The sequence below is a fragment of the Peromyscus eremicus genome, chromosome X (genome assembly GCF_949786415.1).
Source record: "Peromyscus eremicus chromosome X, PerEre_H2_v1, whole genome shotgun sequence".
Classification (NCBI taxonomy): Eukaryota; Metazoa; Chordata; class Mammalia; order Rodentia; family Cricetidae; genus Peromyscus; species Peromyscus eremicus.
The window spans coordinates 24,968,725-24,985,781 of NC_081439.1; the positions used below are offsets into that span (position 1 = coordinate 24,968,725).

The 17,057-nt window shown below is 42.0% G+C and overlaps 1 protein-coding gene across 3 annotated transcripts in view; it reads right to left on the reverse strand.

Moving 5' to 3' along the window:
• The window catches only part of Asb9 (ankyrin repeat and SOCS box containing 9), a 39,093-nt gene extending 29,238 nt beyond the window's left edge, over window positions 1-9,855 (reverse strand). Inside the window, exons 1-2 of one of the 3 annotated variants that reach the window (XM_059250266.1) lie at window positions 9,759-9,855; window positions 1,774-1,987 (exon numbers count right to left, since the gene is read on the reverse strand). In XM_059250266.1, the coding sequence (XP_059106249.1) occupies window positions 1,774-1,855 (82 nt within the window). In that variant the 5' untranslated portion in view covers window positions 1,856-1,987; window positions 9,759-9,855. Of the gene's footprint in view, window positions 1-1,773; window positions 1,988-2,110; window positions 2,184-9,746 lie in introns of those variants that run through there. The other 2 variants (XM_059250265.1, XM_059250267.1) reach the window with 2 other exon arrangements.
• Window positions 9,856-17,057: the final 7,202 nt, after the last annotated feature.

Genomic DNA, 17,057 nt, shown 5'->3' on the forward strand with positions numbered 1-17,057 from the left:
ATCCCAGCACTTGGGAGGCAGAGCCAGGTGGATCTCTGTGAGTTCGAGGCCAGCATGGGCTACAGAGCAAGTTCCAGGAAAGGCGCAAAACTACACAGAGAAACCCTGTCTCGGAAAAAAAAAAAAAGCCAGGCATGGGAGCATACACCTGTATCCCAGTGCCTCGAGGAGCAAAGGAGGCACATCTGGGAAGCTCTCTGGCCATCCAGTCTTGCCGAAACATGTACACTCCGGGTTCAGTGAGAAACAGACCCTGTCTCTAAAAACATGGGAGAGAGCAGTAGTGCAACATCCCAATGTTGGCCTCTGACCTCCACCTTCACACTCCAGTATTTAGTGCATGCACTCATTTTCATGTACACACACACACACACACACACACACACACACACACACACACGAGAGGGGGGGCACACTCACACAATCTTCATCATCCAGTTCCATCTCTCCAAATTAATTCTCACTAAAATTGACTCCAAGATACTCTCCATCCTAGCTGGAACAACCTGGCCACTTTCTAAAGTGGATAGTTCCTTTCTCCACATACAAACAAAAACAAAAACAGAAGCCATTGCTGCAAAGTGAGTGTTCAGAACACTCCCGAATTCACCATTTCCAACAATGACTGGATTGATGTTTTAAAAAACACTCATCAAACCCTTTTGTGAAAGTGAGTCTTGATACCACTCTACCTTCCTACTATTCCTAATGTGTGCCCAATACATACTGATAAACTCAGCTCTGTCTTTGTGGATGGAAGCCCTGCTCACCATTGAGGGCCCTGCACAGTTTGCAAGGAAAACCGGGAAAAAAGAATGTGCAAGCCTGTCTCCTCAATCAGGGATGGAAGGCATTTTGTATCACCTACCTTCTATTGTTTTCCCTTTACATACTTTAGAACTCCTGTTTATTGTACTTCTAATAGACAAGTGTTATGGGCAGCCTACCAGTGTACTGAATGTAATACTGTCTCCTTGAACACTTAGGCCCAGAATTCCTTCACCTGGAACCTGCCGAATGTTTACAGGAGAGTGACAGTGAGTGAATGCATGAGACTCTACATTAGCCAATGTGTCAACCAACAGGTGCAATTCACACCTGTAAGAAACCTTCCCAGCATGTTCCAAGTCTCCTTTCTAAAGGCAATCAACCAGCCAACATCCTTGACAAGCCCAGCTTCACCAAATATGAAATATCTAAGAGAACTTTTAATGAAAGAAATGTTTTAGCAATTTAAATGTTCCTATAAGAGCCAATGAGGTGGTGCACATATACATGCATGCACATACATAAATACACACACACAGACAGAAAGACAGACACACACACACACACACACACACACACACACACACACACACCTGTAATGTCAGCACTACAGAGGCTGAGACAGAAGGATAATGAGTTTAAGGTCAACCTGGACTACACAGGAGACCAAAACATGGCTATTTATAAGTAACTCTTAAACCTATTTAATAAGTAATACATCTGACCCACAAAAGAATGATTCCTTGGAGCAAAAGTTTTCACCACTAAAAAATGTTATGTGATAATTAAAATTTGTTTCATCTTTATGATTCTACAGATAAAGGTATATTTTTAAATAACCACATGAGGAATGCAGACTAGCAAGCTGTGGATGGACATCTGTCCAGTAGCTACCCAATGGATATCCCACAGAAAGACCCACTGACATAGTCCAGATCTCTTCTCTCTCTTGAGCACATTAACCACCCTCCCCAGCACTCGGATTTCACATCTTCTATGACTCACCCCCCATCAATGGGTTTGAAAGGAATCTGAGGTGAGGAGAGCCTCCTGGCTTGTCCATCCTGCCCCCTTGTTGACCATCCATAGTACTCTCGCGGGCCAGCAAACTACGTTCCACTTCAGTTGCTCAGGAAAACCAGAATGCCATGCTTCTGGCGCCCCTGGGAAATTCCAGTTCTGTGGTTGGCTGAACTGCACACGTCCTGGTCCAGGCAATCTGCAGCAGAGAACAGCACAGGCAGGGTAATGTGAGTACCACCTGTGGTCAAACAGACTCTCATGCGGACACACACACACCCCACACACCACACACGTGCGCGCACACACACATACACTCCACCTAGCAGGCTGGAGACCGGCCGAAGTCCACAACAGCCCCCAGGCCTCAAGTCTGCAAAGTTGCTGATGTCACGTCCTTTACTAAACTGAGACCAATCAGGGAGCAAGCTTCAGAGTTTATCAGGGAAGAAATTTACACTTTGTAACTTTTGGAGAACGAAGGGAGCTGGGTGTTTGCGTAGGAAGCAGTTGTTAAAGCTCCTGAGAGCTGTTTGCTATGTAGGGGCCTCCTAGACAAGCCCCAGCATCCAAGAGCTGAGAGAGTTGCTTTTGCCGCAGCTCACAGGAACTGCCTGCACAGGAACATGTACAGCCCAGCCTGGCCATCTGCACATGTGGTTTCAATTTTGCTGGGAGTGTCTTATGGAAAAATGTGTCTGTATGTTACAAAAATGCAAAGGGTAGAGGTGGAGAGGCATAGAAAGAACTTGTTTTCCTCTTTGGGGGGCTGCGAGTTCATCCCATGCCCTATTTTGCCTTTCCTGTACACATTTTGATTTTACTTGTAAATAACAGCTGAATGGTTGCTGTTAGGAAAATGGATCGCAGGGTCACCACCACAGGTGTGAAAGAGCTCCACTATCTGAATTGCCAGTTGGGAAAAGAGCTGTGCTGTTAAGGTGCCCTCAGTTTGCCCACATGCGTGTTCAGGCTTTCAGTATGAGTGACTTTCCAATTTCCATTTTCCACCGTATTCCCAGGTGCTGCTTCGAGGCAATCGCTCGTGTGGCCACCACCAATGGGTCTGAAAGGAACCCAGTGTGAGCAGGGCCTCCCAGCCTCAGCAGCTTGCTGCTTTTCCTGCCCCCTATCTATTCACCACCCATGACATTCTCCTGCACCAGGAGAATCACTTTGCTCTGCAAAGACTCCCACTTTTCCTCTCTTCCAGGTAGAAGAGACTATCATCTCCCCAAAAGTCTCTGAGCTATTCTCAAGCACAGGCTGGCTTCCAAACGCCGGAGATTTGTTTCTGTCTCAGATGTTTAGATTCTCAATTGAAACATTTAGCAACTACTTTGAACCACTGCGTGCTTTTTCGCGTGCTTTTTCAGCTAGAGGGCGGCTGTGTAGCTCAGGCTGGCCTGGAGCATACTATGCAGTCAGGCAAGCCTCGAACTTGGTAGCAAACCTGCCTCCACCTCCAGAGCGCTAAGACTGCAGGTGTGCATTGACACACTTTGTGGCATCCTTTGTATTTTTAATGCATTTCTGTGCACGCATACACTTACCCTTGTACATCTTTACCCCAGTGTAAATTTATTATCATCCTGTCCTAGAGATTGTATACTTAGTCTGGAAAGCTTTCTGTTGTCCCATATGTAGATATATTCATTTCTTTACTCTCCACTGTATTTCACATTGAGCCCAAAGTATTTCCTTGTGCCCAGTGGTCATGGTACATGCCTTTAATCCCAGCACTTGGTAAGCAGAGGCAAGTGGATCTCTGTGAGTTCGAGGCCAGCCTGATCTACAGAGTGAGTTCCAGGACAGCCAGGGCTACACAAAGAAACCCTGTCTCGGGGGGGGGGGGGGGGGGGGAGCATTTCCTTGTTCGCTAATGATGAGCCAGATGTTGCTATTTCTTGGAGTGCTAGATAAATACTGTAATCAGTGTTGGAATACATTGCTTTGGGCATACCTGCAAGTTTCTCTAGAAGAGAGATTCCAAAGACTATAAATACTAATTCAAGGTTATGTTCTTATGGGGCTGGAGAGAACCAGAGTTTGGTTCCCAGCACCCACATCAGGCAGCTCACAAACTGCCTGTAACTCTTGTAGAGTAAAAGGTCTGAGTCTACTGCCAGCTTTGAAAACCTACCAAACTCCACCAATCCCTGAGGTTGAAAACCCACCAACTCTGAGCTTGTCCCTGAGCTCAAACCCACCAATCCCCGAGCTAGAAATCCCATCAGTCCTTGGGCTTGGATTGAAATCTCACCAATCCCCACCCTGGAAATCTCCACCTTGGAAAACTCCTCCCCAAAGAAACCCTACATAAAGCCCGCCTCCTGCTCAGTTCCCAAGCAGAGGCAGCCACCCTCTTGTGCCTCTCCCAATAAATCTTTTGTGTGAGGTTTGTTATGTGGTGTGACTTTGTAGTATTTCTTGGCCCCCAACTGCCAGGACACCTTTCCCTTTAGAGCTGTAACACAACTCTAGCTCCAGGAGATCCAACGCCCTGTTCTGGACTCCCTTGTCATTCATGTTCACATACCCACACATAAACACACATACATCTATATTTAAGAATTTTAAAATAAATCTTTTTTAAAGGTATGCTCTTACACATATGATAAATTATATGAAACCAAAGATACACACACACACACACACACACACACACACACACACACACACACGGGTGAATACAAGTAAATTTGGGAAACTTTGAAAAAGATCAGTAGCTTTCATGAATGTTTTTTTTTCTTTTTGTCAGCATTTATGTGTATGTCGTGTGCATGCATGTGTTCATGTGTGGAGGTAAATGTATATATGTGTACATGCACGTATGGAAGCCAGAGATTGATGTCAGGTATCTTCCTCAATTGCTCTCCATCTTATATATGTTGGTTCAGAGTCTCTCACTTGAACTCAGAGCTCACTGATTCAGCTACTCTTGATAGCCAGCTTGCTCTAGGGCTCCTCTGTCATCACCTCCCAAACACTGTGATTACAGAGAAGCCTCCATATTGGCATGGCATTTGCATGTGATCTGGAGATCTGAACTCAGATCCTCATACTTCTATGGCAACCACATTACCCACTGAGCCATCCATCTCTCCGGGCCATGAATATTGACTTCCAGTTGTGACATTTTACTATACCATTGCAAAGAGGTTGCATCTTCCCACTGAGGGAAGCTAAGTGCACAAGAGAGCTTGTTTCATTATTTCTTGGAACAGCACATGAATCTATAATTTTCTCAGTAAAAATTTTAATTTTAAAGAGAGAGGCTGCTCATTGAAAATCAGAATAAATGCAGCCAAATTGCTTACCATCTCTGTCTGCAGGATTTACTGAGAAGGTGGTATGCATGCAAATCTTTCAGTGCTGTATCAGGAGAGACATGCAGAACCATAAATGTATTTGGCAGAGAGTGAGACATTTACTTCCAACATAGAAGGGCTGGGAGGGGTTTAAACAGAGAGCCATTGTGGGGCAGCTGGATACTATCGCCATTTGTTCCCACTAAAGTCTTCAGAGCCCAGCTTATTTACATTTAATTCAGTTTGAGTAAGATGTGATTTTTCCACAGTCAACTTTAAGTTTCAAAGTGGCAGGAAAGAACATTTCCAGGTTGTTGCCCTAATACCTGGGAAGGAATTCACCAGCATTGAATCTTCTCATTATATTTATTATGTTGAGCACTGTTGGCAAATAAAATGGGAGCTGGACTTTCAACTGCTTGATAATAGTTCTCTACAGGAAAGCTTCATGCATTTTTAAGACCTCTTATGATAAAAATTGAACTACATGTATATGAGCTATGATTATAGGAAAGATGATGACTAGCCATAAACCATAAGAGAGCACTGGTGTTAGTAAGCCCTAGTGAGCCCTTGTGCCCGTCAGTGTGTGTGTGTGTGTGTGTGTGTGTGTGTGTGTGTGTGTGTGTGTGTGTTTATGTTCAGTGAAATTGGTCCAGGCTGGATAAGAACAAAAAAAAATGCAGCGTGCAACACATGGCAGGGCCACACTCAATCCTTCCAAGTGGCACTGTTCACAGGAGCCAGTGTCTGGGCCCCACCCTCACTTATGTGACCAAATCACACCTTACTAACAGATTACTAGCCCGTTTACCTTCGGAGGAATTGAGGATCCTTGAAACTCACCGCCAACGGACAAGCATGGAGGCCAACCCCTGTAATCTCAGGTTTGAGGTGGCTGAGGTGGAGGATTACCAGGTTTGAGGCCAGCCTTGGCTGCATAACAAAGCCCTATCTCTAAATCAAACAAAAACAGTAAACATAAGCTGGGACTGAAGCTGGCGGAAGGTGGGGGAAGGGCTTCTAATCAGTCAAGGTTTGTCCAGAAGCAACCAGCCAGCAATTTTCCTAGTGCAAATCCTTTAGGAGCTCGGAGGCACTACTGGGCTTCTCTCGTTAAGAATTACCTGCTTCTCACACAAGCTCCTGTCTTTCTGTCATTGACGAAGGTGCTGCAAGTGGAGCACTCTGGTGCTGCTTTAGACAGCACTCATCCACTCCTGTCCCTGAAGCAGAACCATACGATTCCAACGACAACATATTTTTAATTAACATAACGGAGTATTCTTGAAGTGAGCTCAAAGCGTGAAATAGTCTACGTAACCTTGGGACTGGACTCTTGAAAAAAAACACTAGTAGGTCTGTTTTGTTTTGGTTTGGTTTTGTTAATTGAATAACCAGTGAGTCTGCTTTGTTCTGCCTGGCCGTGCTTGGATGTGGAACCAGAGAAGGAAGAGGGGGTAGGGGAAGAATTGGAAGGAAGGGAAAAGGGGGTAGATTGGATCCAAATACATTATATGCATGCATGAATGTTTAATAAAATCTCACTGCAAAGAAAAAAAATAAGAAAAGATAGAAAATTTGTTTTATTATTAAAAGGGGGGCACAAAAGGCAGAACTAAAAATGAGAAGCTTTTAAGAATAGAGAAGAAGAATAAAAAAATTCTTGATGACTGACTGATCCGTGATGGAATTCTGAATGGTGAGACAAGGAAGGAAAAGCATCAGTGTCCCGAACGTGGAAGGATAACTCTGCATGCTGAGTGCACTGTAGTGCATCGTATTTCATCTCCTCCCTCTCATCACTGCGCTGGGGTCGGAAAGAGAATCTCTGTGTTCTTGGGAGATGTAAGATGGAGTAGCACTGGGGCAGAGCCGGGTGGGATTGTGAGGCCGAGGAGGAAGTGTGCCAGCTCCACTCCTTCCGCCCATAGAGAAGGCTGATGAATTCCCTCTCACTGGGACGACAACCTGGGATCTTCTTTGTTGTCATTTGGGAATATAAATTTGACTCTTCCCATTGTACAATAATGAAGAATCATAAATAACAAACAATAACCTATTTTGCTTAAATTATTTTTTATATTTTGATCACTGTAAGACCTTTGCTTTAGTACTGAATTAAAAAAAAAAACTACCCTGTAGCATTTACCTTGGAAATTGGCTTCTTTTTTATTCCCACTTAGATATGTGAGATGGCTCAGCTCATAGAAGGTGATTGCTACCAAGCTTGATGATCTAAGTTCGATCCCAGGGAACCACGTTGTGGAAGCAGAAAACCAACTTCCAACAAGTTGTCCTCCAACCTCCATACATGGCATGGGGCGCATGCATCTGCACATGTGTGTACAAGTGTGAAAACACACAAAATAAATAAATGCTTTTCAACTTCTTTTTTTTTTGCCCCTCTCACGTCTTCTTAACCCAGCTGAAGTGAAGGGCCATGATTCCTACAACTTACAAATAGTTCATTTAAAAATATATGTATAAGTACTAATATACCACCTCCCACATATATTATACAGAGGTGTGCATACATATATGGAGTTGCATACAAGTGTCTGCATGCATTTATGAATACATCAGGAGAAGCAACCATGACAAAATGCAAACACTTTGTGAATTGAAGTAATAAACCCAAAGGCATTTGTTAAGTTATTCTTGCAATTCTTGTGCAAGCTAGATGCTTTTTAAGATATAGCAATAGTAGGTGTGGGTGAGATATGGTAAATGGAAGTTAAAGCCTTGTACACACTCTTTACAGATTAAATTAGTTAATTTGTGTGACCAATGTATTCCTTGTGATATGAGATCTTCTAAAGAAAGGGGAGAATACATTCTGCAAACATGTGAATGACTTCAAGATTTTGAAAGCATTGGGATTTAAAACCATCAAAGGATACGGGCAGGCTTCCTTTTTTGTTTTTGTTTGTTTGTTTGGTTTTGGTTTTGGTTTTGTTTAGTTTGTTTGTTGGTTTTGGTTTTGGTTTATTTTGAGACAGGGTTTCTCCTTGTAGTTTTGGTGACTGTCTGGATCTCGCTCTGTAGACCAGGCTGGCCTTGAACTCACAGAGATCCACCTGCCTCTGCCTCCTAAGTGCTGGGATTAAAGGTGTCCGGCCAGGTTTCTTTTTAAAAAGAATATGGTTCTGGGCATGGTGGTTTAATCACCACACTCAGGATACAAATGCAAGCAGATATTTATCCATATGTATATACATACATGCATATATATAGTGTATAGATACATAATATTAGGTTATGAAAAGATTTTCCCCAGTGTTAAAGATGTAGCTTAGTGATACAGTGCTTGCCTAGCATCCATGAGGCATTAGTGTTCATCCCTAGGACTGAAAAAAAAATGAAGTTTTATTCCCTGAAAATTATTCATTGTGTGTATATTTAGATTTTTTAACTATTGCTTTAATTATTTTATTATGTAAAGCTTATATCTAGAAATTGCAAAAGAAGTTGTCTTGGTCAGGGTGACTATTGCTGTGATGAACACCATGACCAAAAGCAAGTTGGGGATGAAAGGGTTTATTTATCTTACACTTCCACAGCACTGTTCATCATTGAAGGAAATCAGGACCTGGAGGCAGGAGCTGATGCAGAGACCATGGAGGAGTGCTGCTTACTGGCTTGCTTCTCATTGTTTACTCAGCCTGCTATCTTATAGACCTCAGGACCACTATCCCAGGGGTGGCACCACCCACAATGGCACCATCACAGCAATCACCAATTAAGAAAATGTCCTATAGGCTTGCCTACAGCCTGATCTTATGGTGGCATTCTCTCAACTGAGGCTCCCTCTCTGAAGACTCTAATTTGTGTCAAGTTGACATAAAACCAGTCAGCACAGATGTCCTTCAAACACTGTGTTGAACAAAGCAAACATAGATCTATTAAGGAAAAGATAGAAAGTTTGAGAGGCACTAAGGAAGGGATATTGACCTTCAAACACTTTTTTTAATTATAAAGAAATAAGGCTGGAGAGATGGCTCAGAGAACACACTTGCCGCCCTGTAGAAGACCTAGGTTTGGTTCCCAGAACCCATGTGGCAGCATCTTTAACTCCAGCTCCAGAGGATTTAACCCCCTTCTCTGACTTCCACAAGAACCAGGCAAACACATGGTACACATACATACACACAGGCAATACACTCATACACATGAATAAATGTTTATGTCAATATTATCTATGATAAAAGTAAATTAGAATTAATCTAAGCAGCTAACATTATGGAATACAATACAATAATTTAAAAGGGTAGTGCCAAAATGTTTGAAACTTACGAAACTATTTCCAAAAGTTTTCTGAAAGAAGCAGGCATCACAAATAATTTTACAATAGGGTCCCTACTTTCAATCAGAGTAAAAAGATAAAAGACATACAGTATTCTCTCTTATCCACTGTTTCACTTCCCATGATTTCAGTCACTTGGGTCCAACTACGTTGTGAGACTTTCAATGAGAAAGTCTGAAAATAGCTCACAGGTTTTCAACTGCGCACCATTCAGATCCGTGTAATGAAATGTCTCTTGCTTCTTACTGTCTAACACATCAACCATCATTCCATCTAGTATCTATCTGTGCTGTCCACTCTGCTGCTCAGACCTCATCTTAGGTAAATATTTAAGCCATTACCTTAGTTATTACCTTGGCGTGGGACAGTACCACAACCACGCGTCTGCTGTTCAGGTAACCTGCCTGAAGAAGCCCAGCGCTATGTCACAATGCGCCCACTGTTCCCTTCATGTCATCTGCTTACATAGGCATTGGTTGTACCATCTCACATCACCACTAAGAAATGGAGGGGGAGGACAGCCCAATAAATTATTCTAGGAGAGGGTGTTTTCAAATCTCTTTATTACTAGTGTTTTAATTTTACTGTATGTGTTCATCATACACGTTACCATGCTACACAAAGACATTTCCATACAATTACCCTACATATATTAGACATATTCCTCAATGTACCTCCCTACAGTCTTCATTTCAACCCTTCCTCATCCTGCTGCTAGTCCCTTTGTTCTTCTGGTTTTTACTTTCATTCATATATATATATATATATATATATATATATATATATATATATATATATATATATATAATGTGTGTGTGTCTGTGTGTGTGTGTATGATTTTCATATATACATGATTTTATGTATCTATTTAAAATCTAAGAACTACAGGTGAGAGAAAATACATACTTGTCTTTCTGAGACTGACTTAATCCACTTAGACTACAAAGCAATTTCTTCAAACTACATGGCTTCATTTCTCTTAATAGCTGGGGAAATGTTTCATTTTATAATTTAAATTTCCATTTTTTTCAAGAATAAATAACCTACTGAGCCCCTTTGGTGTTTGGGGCTGACCACTTGGGACTGAATAACCTATCAGGGAGCTGGTCCCCAGAAAAGACTGATTCTCTCTCTTCCAGCAGCCATTTGTTGCTCATAGTTCTTCATATAGGGATGGGAATGTCAATTGGTGTTGTTATTATGCAGATCTTGTTTCAGAAACCATAATATTTGATATTTCATGGGTGCAGCCAGTGTCCTGGTCCTCTGGCTCTTATAATCTTTCCATCCTCTCCTTCACGATTTTCCCTGACCCTTAAGTGTAAGGATTGTGTTATAGTTATGTCAACTGGGGCTGAGCACTCTGCACATACACCACATTTCTAACCCATTCCTCTGTTGTTGAACACCTAGGTTGGTTGTATATTATTATAATTGTTCTTTTTTACTATTATTTATTACTGGTAATCTCTTATACTTAGTTTCTAAAGTAAACTTTGTTGTGAGCGTGTAGATATGGGAAGAGCATATAGACTGCATTCAGGACTACCCAAGGTTTAAGGCATATACTGGGGACTTGGAACATATATCCGACCAAGACAGGGAAGGGTGAATTATACTGAAAATACATTGAGACAAAACACTAAACCCCAACAGCAAAAATTAACCAACAAATATTATATATATAATGAATAATAATATTAAAACTCAATTACTCCATCAAGACTGTGGTGGTTTGAAAGAAAATGGTTGCCAAATGGAGTGGCACTATTAGGAGGTGTGACCTTGCTGAAGTAAATTGTGGCCTTGTTGGAGGAAGTGTGTCACTGTGGGGGCAGGCTTTGAGGTCTCTTTTGCTCAAGCATCAGTTAGTGTGACACTGAGTCCACTTCCTGTTGCCTTCTGATCAAGATGTAGCCAGCACCATGTCCACCTACATGCCGCCATGCTCCCTGCCATGATGATAATGGACTGAACCTCTGAAACTGTAAGCCAGCTGCCTCAATTAAATGTTTCCTTTATAAGAGTTGCCATGGTCATGGTCTCTCTTCACAACAATAGAAACCCTCAGTAAGACAGAAGTTGGTACCAGGGACTGGGATATTACTGTGATAGGCCTGACCATGTTTTTGTTTGGACTTTGGGAGTTTGGGTTAGGAAAACAGTGGAATGCTTTAAACACTGTTTAGTGGGCTATGTGAGTAGAAGCATAGAAGACAGTGGTGCTGAGTGTGATTTGATGAACTGTGGGGGACTACCTCAAGATGTTTCAGAGGAGAAGAACTTTAGGATGTTGCCTAGAGATCGTTCTTGGGACATTTTGATGAAAAAATGTGGCTGCTTTTTGCCCTTGTCCAAAGAGTTTGCCTGAGGCTAAAGTGAAGAATTTTAGATTAATTCCTTTGGCAGTGGAAATCTCAAACCAGCCTAATATAGACTCTGTCATGTGGTTATTAGTGTTAACTCCGAAGAAGATTTATAATGAAAAGGAGCAAGCTGAGCAATAAAAATACAAAATGTACAGATTGAGAAAAAGAGCACCAGGAAGTAGAACAGAGATAAATCCTATGTTCAAGGAGCTAAACAGATTAAAACATGTAATAAACAGGGTGGTGATCTCAGGGTGAGATCCTACCCATCTAAATTTCCAACTTGTGAAAAGGAACTAAAGAAAAGCATACAGCTGTGTCTGGTAGTACACACCTCTAATCCTAGCACTTGGAAGGCAGAGGCTGGCAGATCTCTGAGTTTGAGGTTAGCCTGGTCTAGAGATCCAGTTTCATGACAGCTAAGCTTAGGCAGTGAAGGATGGAAAGCTGGTGAAGATGTAATTGAACAAGGGGGCCATGTTCCAGTCCCAATAAGCAGCAGGACTTGTAGAGAGCCGTGCACGGCCGTGCCTCAAAGATGGCGCAGCGTCTGGCTTCTGCCTTCCCGATGGCAGATGCTCCTTATTTGGCTAAGGCTAGGATCTGGCTTGCTTCTGCACACCTGGACCTAATCTGGCTTGCTTGCACGTGTCTGACCCTAGCGGCATTGTTCACGTGGCACCACGGGGTTGATTTGCCCAGTGGCTATAAAAGGGCGTGGGCTGGCTTTCTTGAGAGTGATTGTGAGAGTGACTGGGACGGTGACTGTGAGAGTGAGAGAGGAGAGTGAGAGAGTGAGAGTGAGAGAGAGAGAGAAGAAGAAAAAGACTATCCCCGGGGTCAGAAGATTGTTCAAGGTTCCTGAATAAACTGCTTAGAGAAGAGTCTGGCGTCGCGTCATCCTTGCTGGTCGAGGCGGACACGACAAGGACTTGGCAGCTTTGGCCATATTGTACTGGAGTTAAGGATAAAAGAAAGGGGCTATGGTATTTGTGCCTGAGACTAAGGAAAGCCTCTGAGGCCAGGAATGTGTCAGAGGTGTCTCTGAATGGAGGCCTAGAGAGGCAATCATGTGAAGCTGTGAAGTTGAAGCCTGGATTGCCCTGGAGACCCCAAGATATTAGAGATGCCAGAGCATAGGATACCTGCCGAGAAGAGCTGCTAATAGGGAATGGAACCAACCCAAGAGAAAGAAGTGTGTTACAGTTAACAAAGCTGAAGAGCATTTTGACATCAAACGTGGAGACGCAAAGTTTGGAGTTTGCCTAGCTGGTTTTTGATCATGCTTTGGTCCAGCATTTCCTCACTATGCCTTTTCCCTACATTTTGGAATGGTAATGTATATCCTGTGCCATTAAATGTTGGAAGTATGTGATCTGTTTTTTGATTTTGATTTTATAGGGGATTACAGTTAAAAGATTACATAAGTCTCAGAAAAGACTTTGAAATTTGGACTTTTAAGCATTGTTGAGACTGTGATAGATTATGGGAACCTTTGAAGTCGGACTAAATGCACTTGGCATTATGATATTGTTTTGGTTTGGTTTGGTTTGGTTTTTCAAGACAGGGTTTCTCTGTGTAGTTTTGGTGCCTGTCCTGGATCTTGCTCTGTAGACCAGGCTGGTCTTGAACTCACAGAGATCCGCCTGGCTCTGCCTCCCGAGTGCTGAGATTAAAGGCATGCGCCACCACCGCCTGGTGCATTATGATATTGTTAAAAGTTTATGTGGGCCAGGGAGTGGAGAGTGGTAGTTTGAATGTAATTAGCCTCAGAAGATCATAGGGAGTGATTAGGAAGTTTGGCTTTGTTGGAGTGGGTATGGCCTTGGAGGAAGTGTGTCACTCCGGGGGCAGATTTTGAGGTTTCCTCTGCTCAGGATACCACCCAGTGTCATAGTCCACTTGCTGTTTCCTTCTGATCAAGATGTAGCCAGCACCATATCTGCCTGCACACACCGCCATGCCCCCCACCACGATGATAATGGAGTGAACCTTTTTTTTAAAGATTTATTTATGTATGTATGTATGTATGTATGTATGTATGTATGTATGTATGTATGTATACAGCAGGTATGACTGCAGGCCACAAGAGGGCACCAGATCTCATTACAGATGGTTGTGAGCCACCATGTGGTTGCTGGGAATTGAACTCAGGACCTCTGGAAGAGCAGTCAGTGCTCTTAACCTCTGAGCCATCTCTCCAGCCCCATGGAGTGAACCTTTAAGCAATCAACCCCAATTAAAACTTTATAAGAGTTGTCATGGTCATGGTGTCTCTTCACAACAGAAATCTTAAGACAAAGACCTTAACTAACCTACTTCTCTAAAGCAGTTGCTCATCATTGTAACTTTTTACCATAATCTTTTTTATTTCTGCTCTTTTCCCTTCTTAACCTGATGTTATAGATTCTGAAATATTCCATAAGTTCCCCCAAAGACAGGTTAGAATTAACCTCCCTAAGATTTACAAAAATTCTTTAATACTTTATATTTTGTTGTATCCATTTATGACAGCAAGAGATAGGCCATCTCACAACAGATGAGTTGATATATTTTTATCACCATGCAAAGTAATATGTATACTATAGCATGTAAAGCCAGCTAAATAATCTACTAGATAGCCCATAGACCTAGTTTAGAACCAAACATGACTGGTCTAAAAAGGATCAATGAAATGATTCCTAATGATATTCTGCTATACTCATAAATAGATGCCTTGTCCAGTCATCATCAGAGAGGCTTCCTCTGGCAGCAGATGCAAGCAGATGCAGAGACCCACAGCCAGACATTATGCAGAGAGTGGGTCTAAATTGGAGGTCTCCATTGGGTCCCTCCATTTGGAGTTCAGGGGAATCCCACAGAAGAAAGATTGTATGAGACAGAAGGGAGGGCGAATACCAGAAGAACATAGCCCACTGCATAAACTAAGCAGGGCTCATTTGAGCTCACAGAAACTGAAGTGGCAAGCACAGGGCCTTACATGGGTCTGTACCAGGCACTCCGCATATATGTTATGGCTGATAGCTTTGTGGTTTTGTGGGACTCCTAACAGTGGAAATGGGTTATCTCCAACTCTTTTGCCTGCTCTTGGGACTCTTTTCCTCCAATTGGGTTGCATCTACTGCTCCAGTGCCACGGATGCTGCCATTATTCCCTGCCAAGATCATAATGAAGCTCTGAAACTGTAAGGAAGCCCCTAGTTAAATGCTTTCTTTCATGAGAATTGTCTTGGTCATGGTGTCTCTTCACAGCAATAGAACAGTGACTAAGACAGACATCTAAGCTGTTTCCAATTTCTGTCTATTATCAATAGAGCCTCAGTGAACTTCTGTGAGCAGGTATCTCTGTAGTAGGACATAGCTGAGTTACACAGTAAACCTATTGATGGCTTTTTGTGTAACCTCCACACTGATTTCAATCAGTGTGGCTACACCAGATTGCCCCCCCTCCAGAAATGAATAAGTGTCCCTCTTTCCCCACTTCCAAGTCAACATTTGTCTCATTGGTTTATTGTTTTTTTGATTTTTAATATAGCCATTCTGACTCGGCTAAGCTGAAATCCCAAAGTAATTTTCCTTTTTGTTTCCTTGATGGTGAAAGATGTTGAGCATCTTTAAAAATGTTTCTCAGTCGTTTGTGCTTCATCTTTTGAAAACTATGGTGGTTTGAATAAGAATGTTTGAACATTGGCTTGTATATTTTAATGCTTGGTCACCAGGGAGTGGAACTGCTTGAAAGGATTAGAAAGATTAGGTGTGGCCTTGTTGGAGGAAGTGTGTTGCTAGGGATAGGATTTGAGGTTTCAAAAGCCGAAGCCAGGCTCAGTGTCTCTCTCTTTATGCTTGCTTGTAGAAGTCTCAGCTACCACAGTACCACACTTGCTCTACTACCTGCCACCTTGCTCTCTGCCATGATGATAATGGACTAAGTCTCTGAAACTGTAAGCAACCACCAATTAAATACCTCCTTTCACAAGAGTTGCCTTGATCATGGTGTCTCCTCACAATAATATAATAGTGACTAGACAATAAGTATCTGTTTAGTTCTATACCCCACTTTTAAATAGTATTATTTGTTCTCTTGATGTCTTTTTTTAGTTCTTTATATATTCTTGATACTAGCCTTCTACCAGATGTATAATTGGTAAAGATTTTTTCCCATTCTGTAGTCTGCCATTTTGCTGGAATGAAGGTGTCCCTTGGTACATAGGAGTTTTTTAGTTTTATGATGTCATATTTATTAATTATTGGTTCTAATGACTGTGCTATTAGGATCCTGTTCAGAAAGTAACTTTCTGTGCTAATGAGTTCAAATGTTTTTCCTACTTCCTCCTCTACCAGGTTCTGTGTATCTGATTTTATGTTGAAATCCTTGATCCATTTGGAGTTGAGTTTCCTGCAGGGTGATAAGTGTGGATCTATCTGCATTCTTCTATGTGCCTCCATCCAGTCTGACCAGCACCATTTGTTGAAGATGCTGTTTTTTGGCCTCTTTGTCAAAAGTCATGTGGCTGTAGGAATGTGGGCTTAAATTTTATTCCAATGATTGATGTGCCTGGTATTTACACCCATGCTGTTTTTGTTGCTACATTTATATAGCATATCTTGAAATCAGTGATACCTCCAGGAGAGTTTTTATAGCACGTTTAAATTCTGGGAACCCTACAGCTTTATATATATATATATATATATATATATATATATATATATATATATATATAAAAGCATTTAAAGCCGGGCAGTGGTGGTGCACGCCTTTAATCCCAGCACTCAGGAGGCAGAGCCAGGTTCATCTCTGTGAGTTCAAGGCCAGCCTGGTCTACAGAGTGAGATCCAGGACAGGCACCAAAACTACACAGAGAAACCCTGTCTCGAAAAAAAAAAAAAACTAAAAAAAAAAAGCATTTAATATCAGAAGTAATGAGTGATTGATTTCAACCTTTGGATGAGCTAATCTCTTCAAAAATCTTTCTTATTCACAAAGACTGAAGTCACCTGAAGCCCCATTTAACTGTGATATTTCCAAAGTACTTAGTTGTTTTCTTAAAGAGTTATTTATTTTTATTTTATGTGTGCAGGAGTTTTGCTTGCATATTATGTCTATGTGCCATGTGCATGTAGTGCCTGTGGTGGCCAGAAGAGGTCATCAGATCCTCTGGAACTGGAGTTACATGTGGGTTCTGGGAACCAAACCAAGTCTTCCACAAGAGCAGCAAGTACTCTTAACTCTTGAGCCATCTTTTCAGCCCTCCTTAGTTATATATTTAAAAAAAATTAAGAGAAA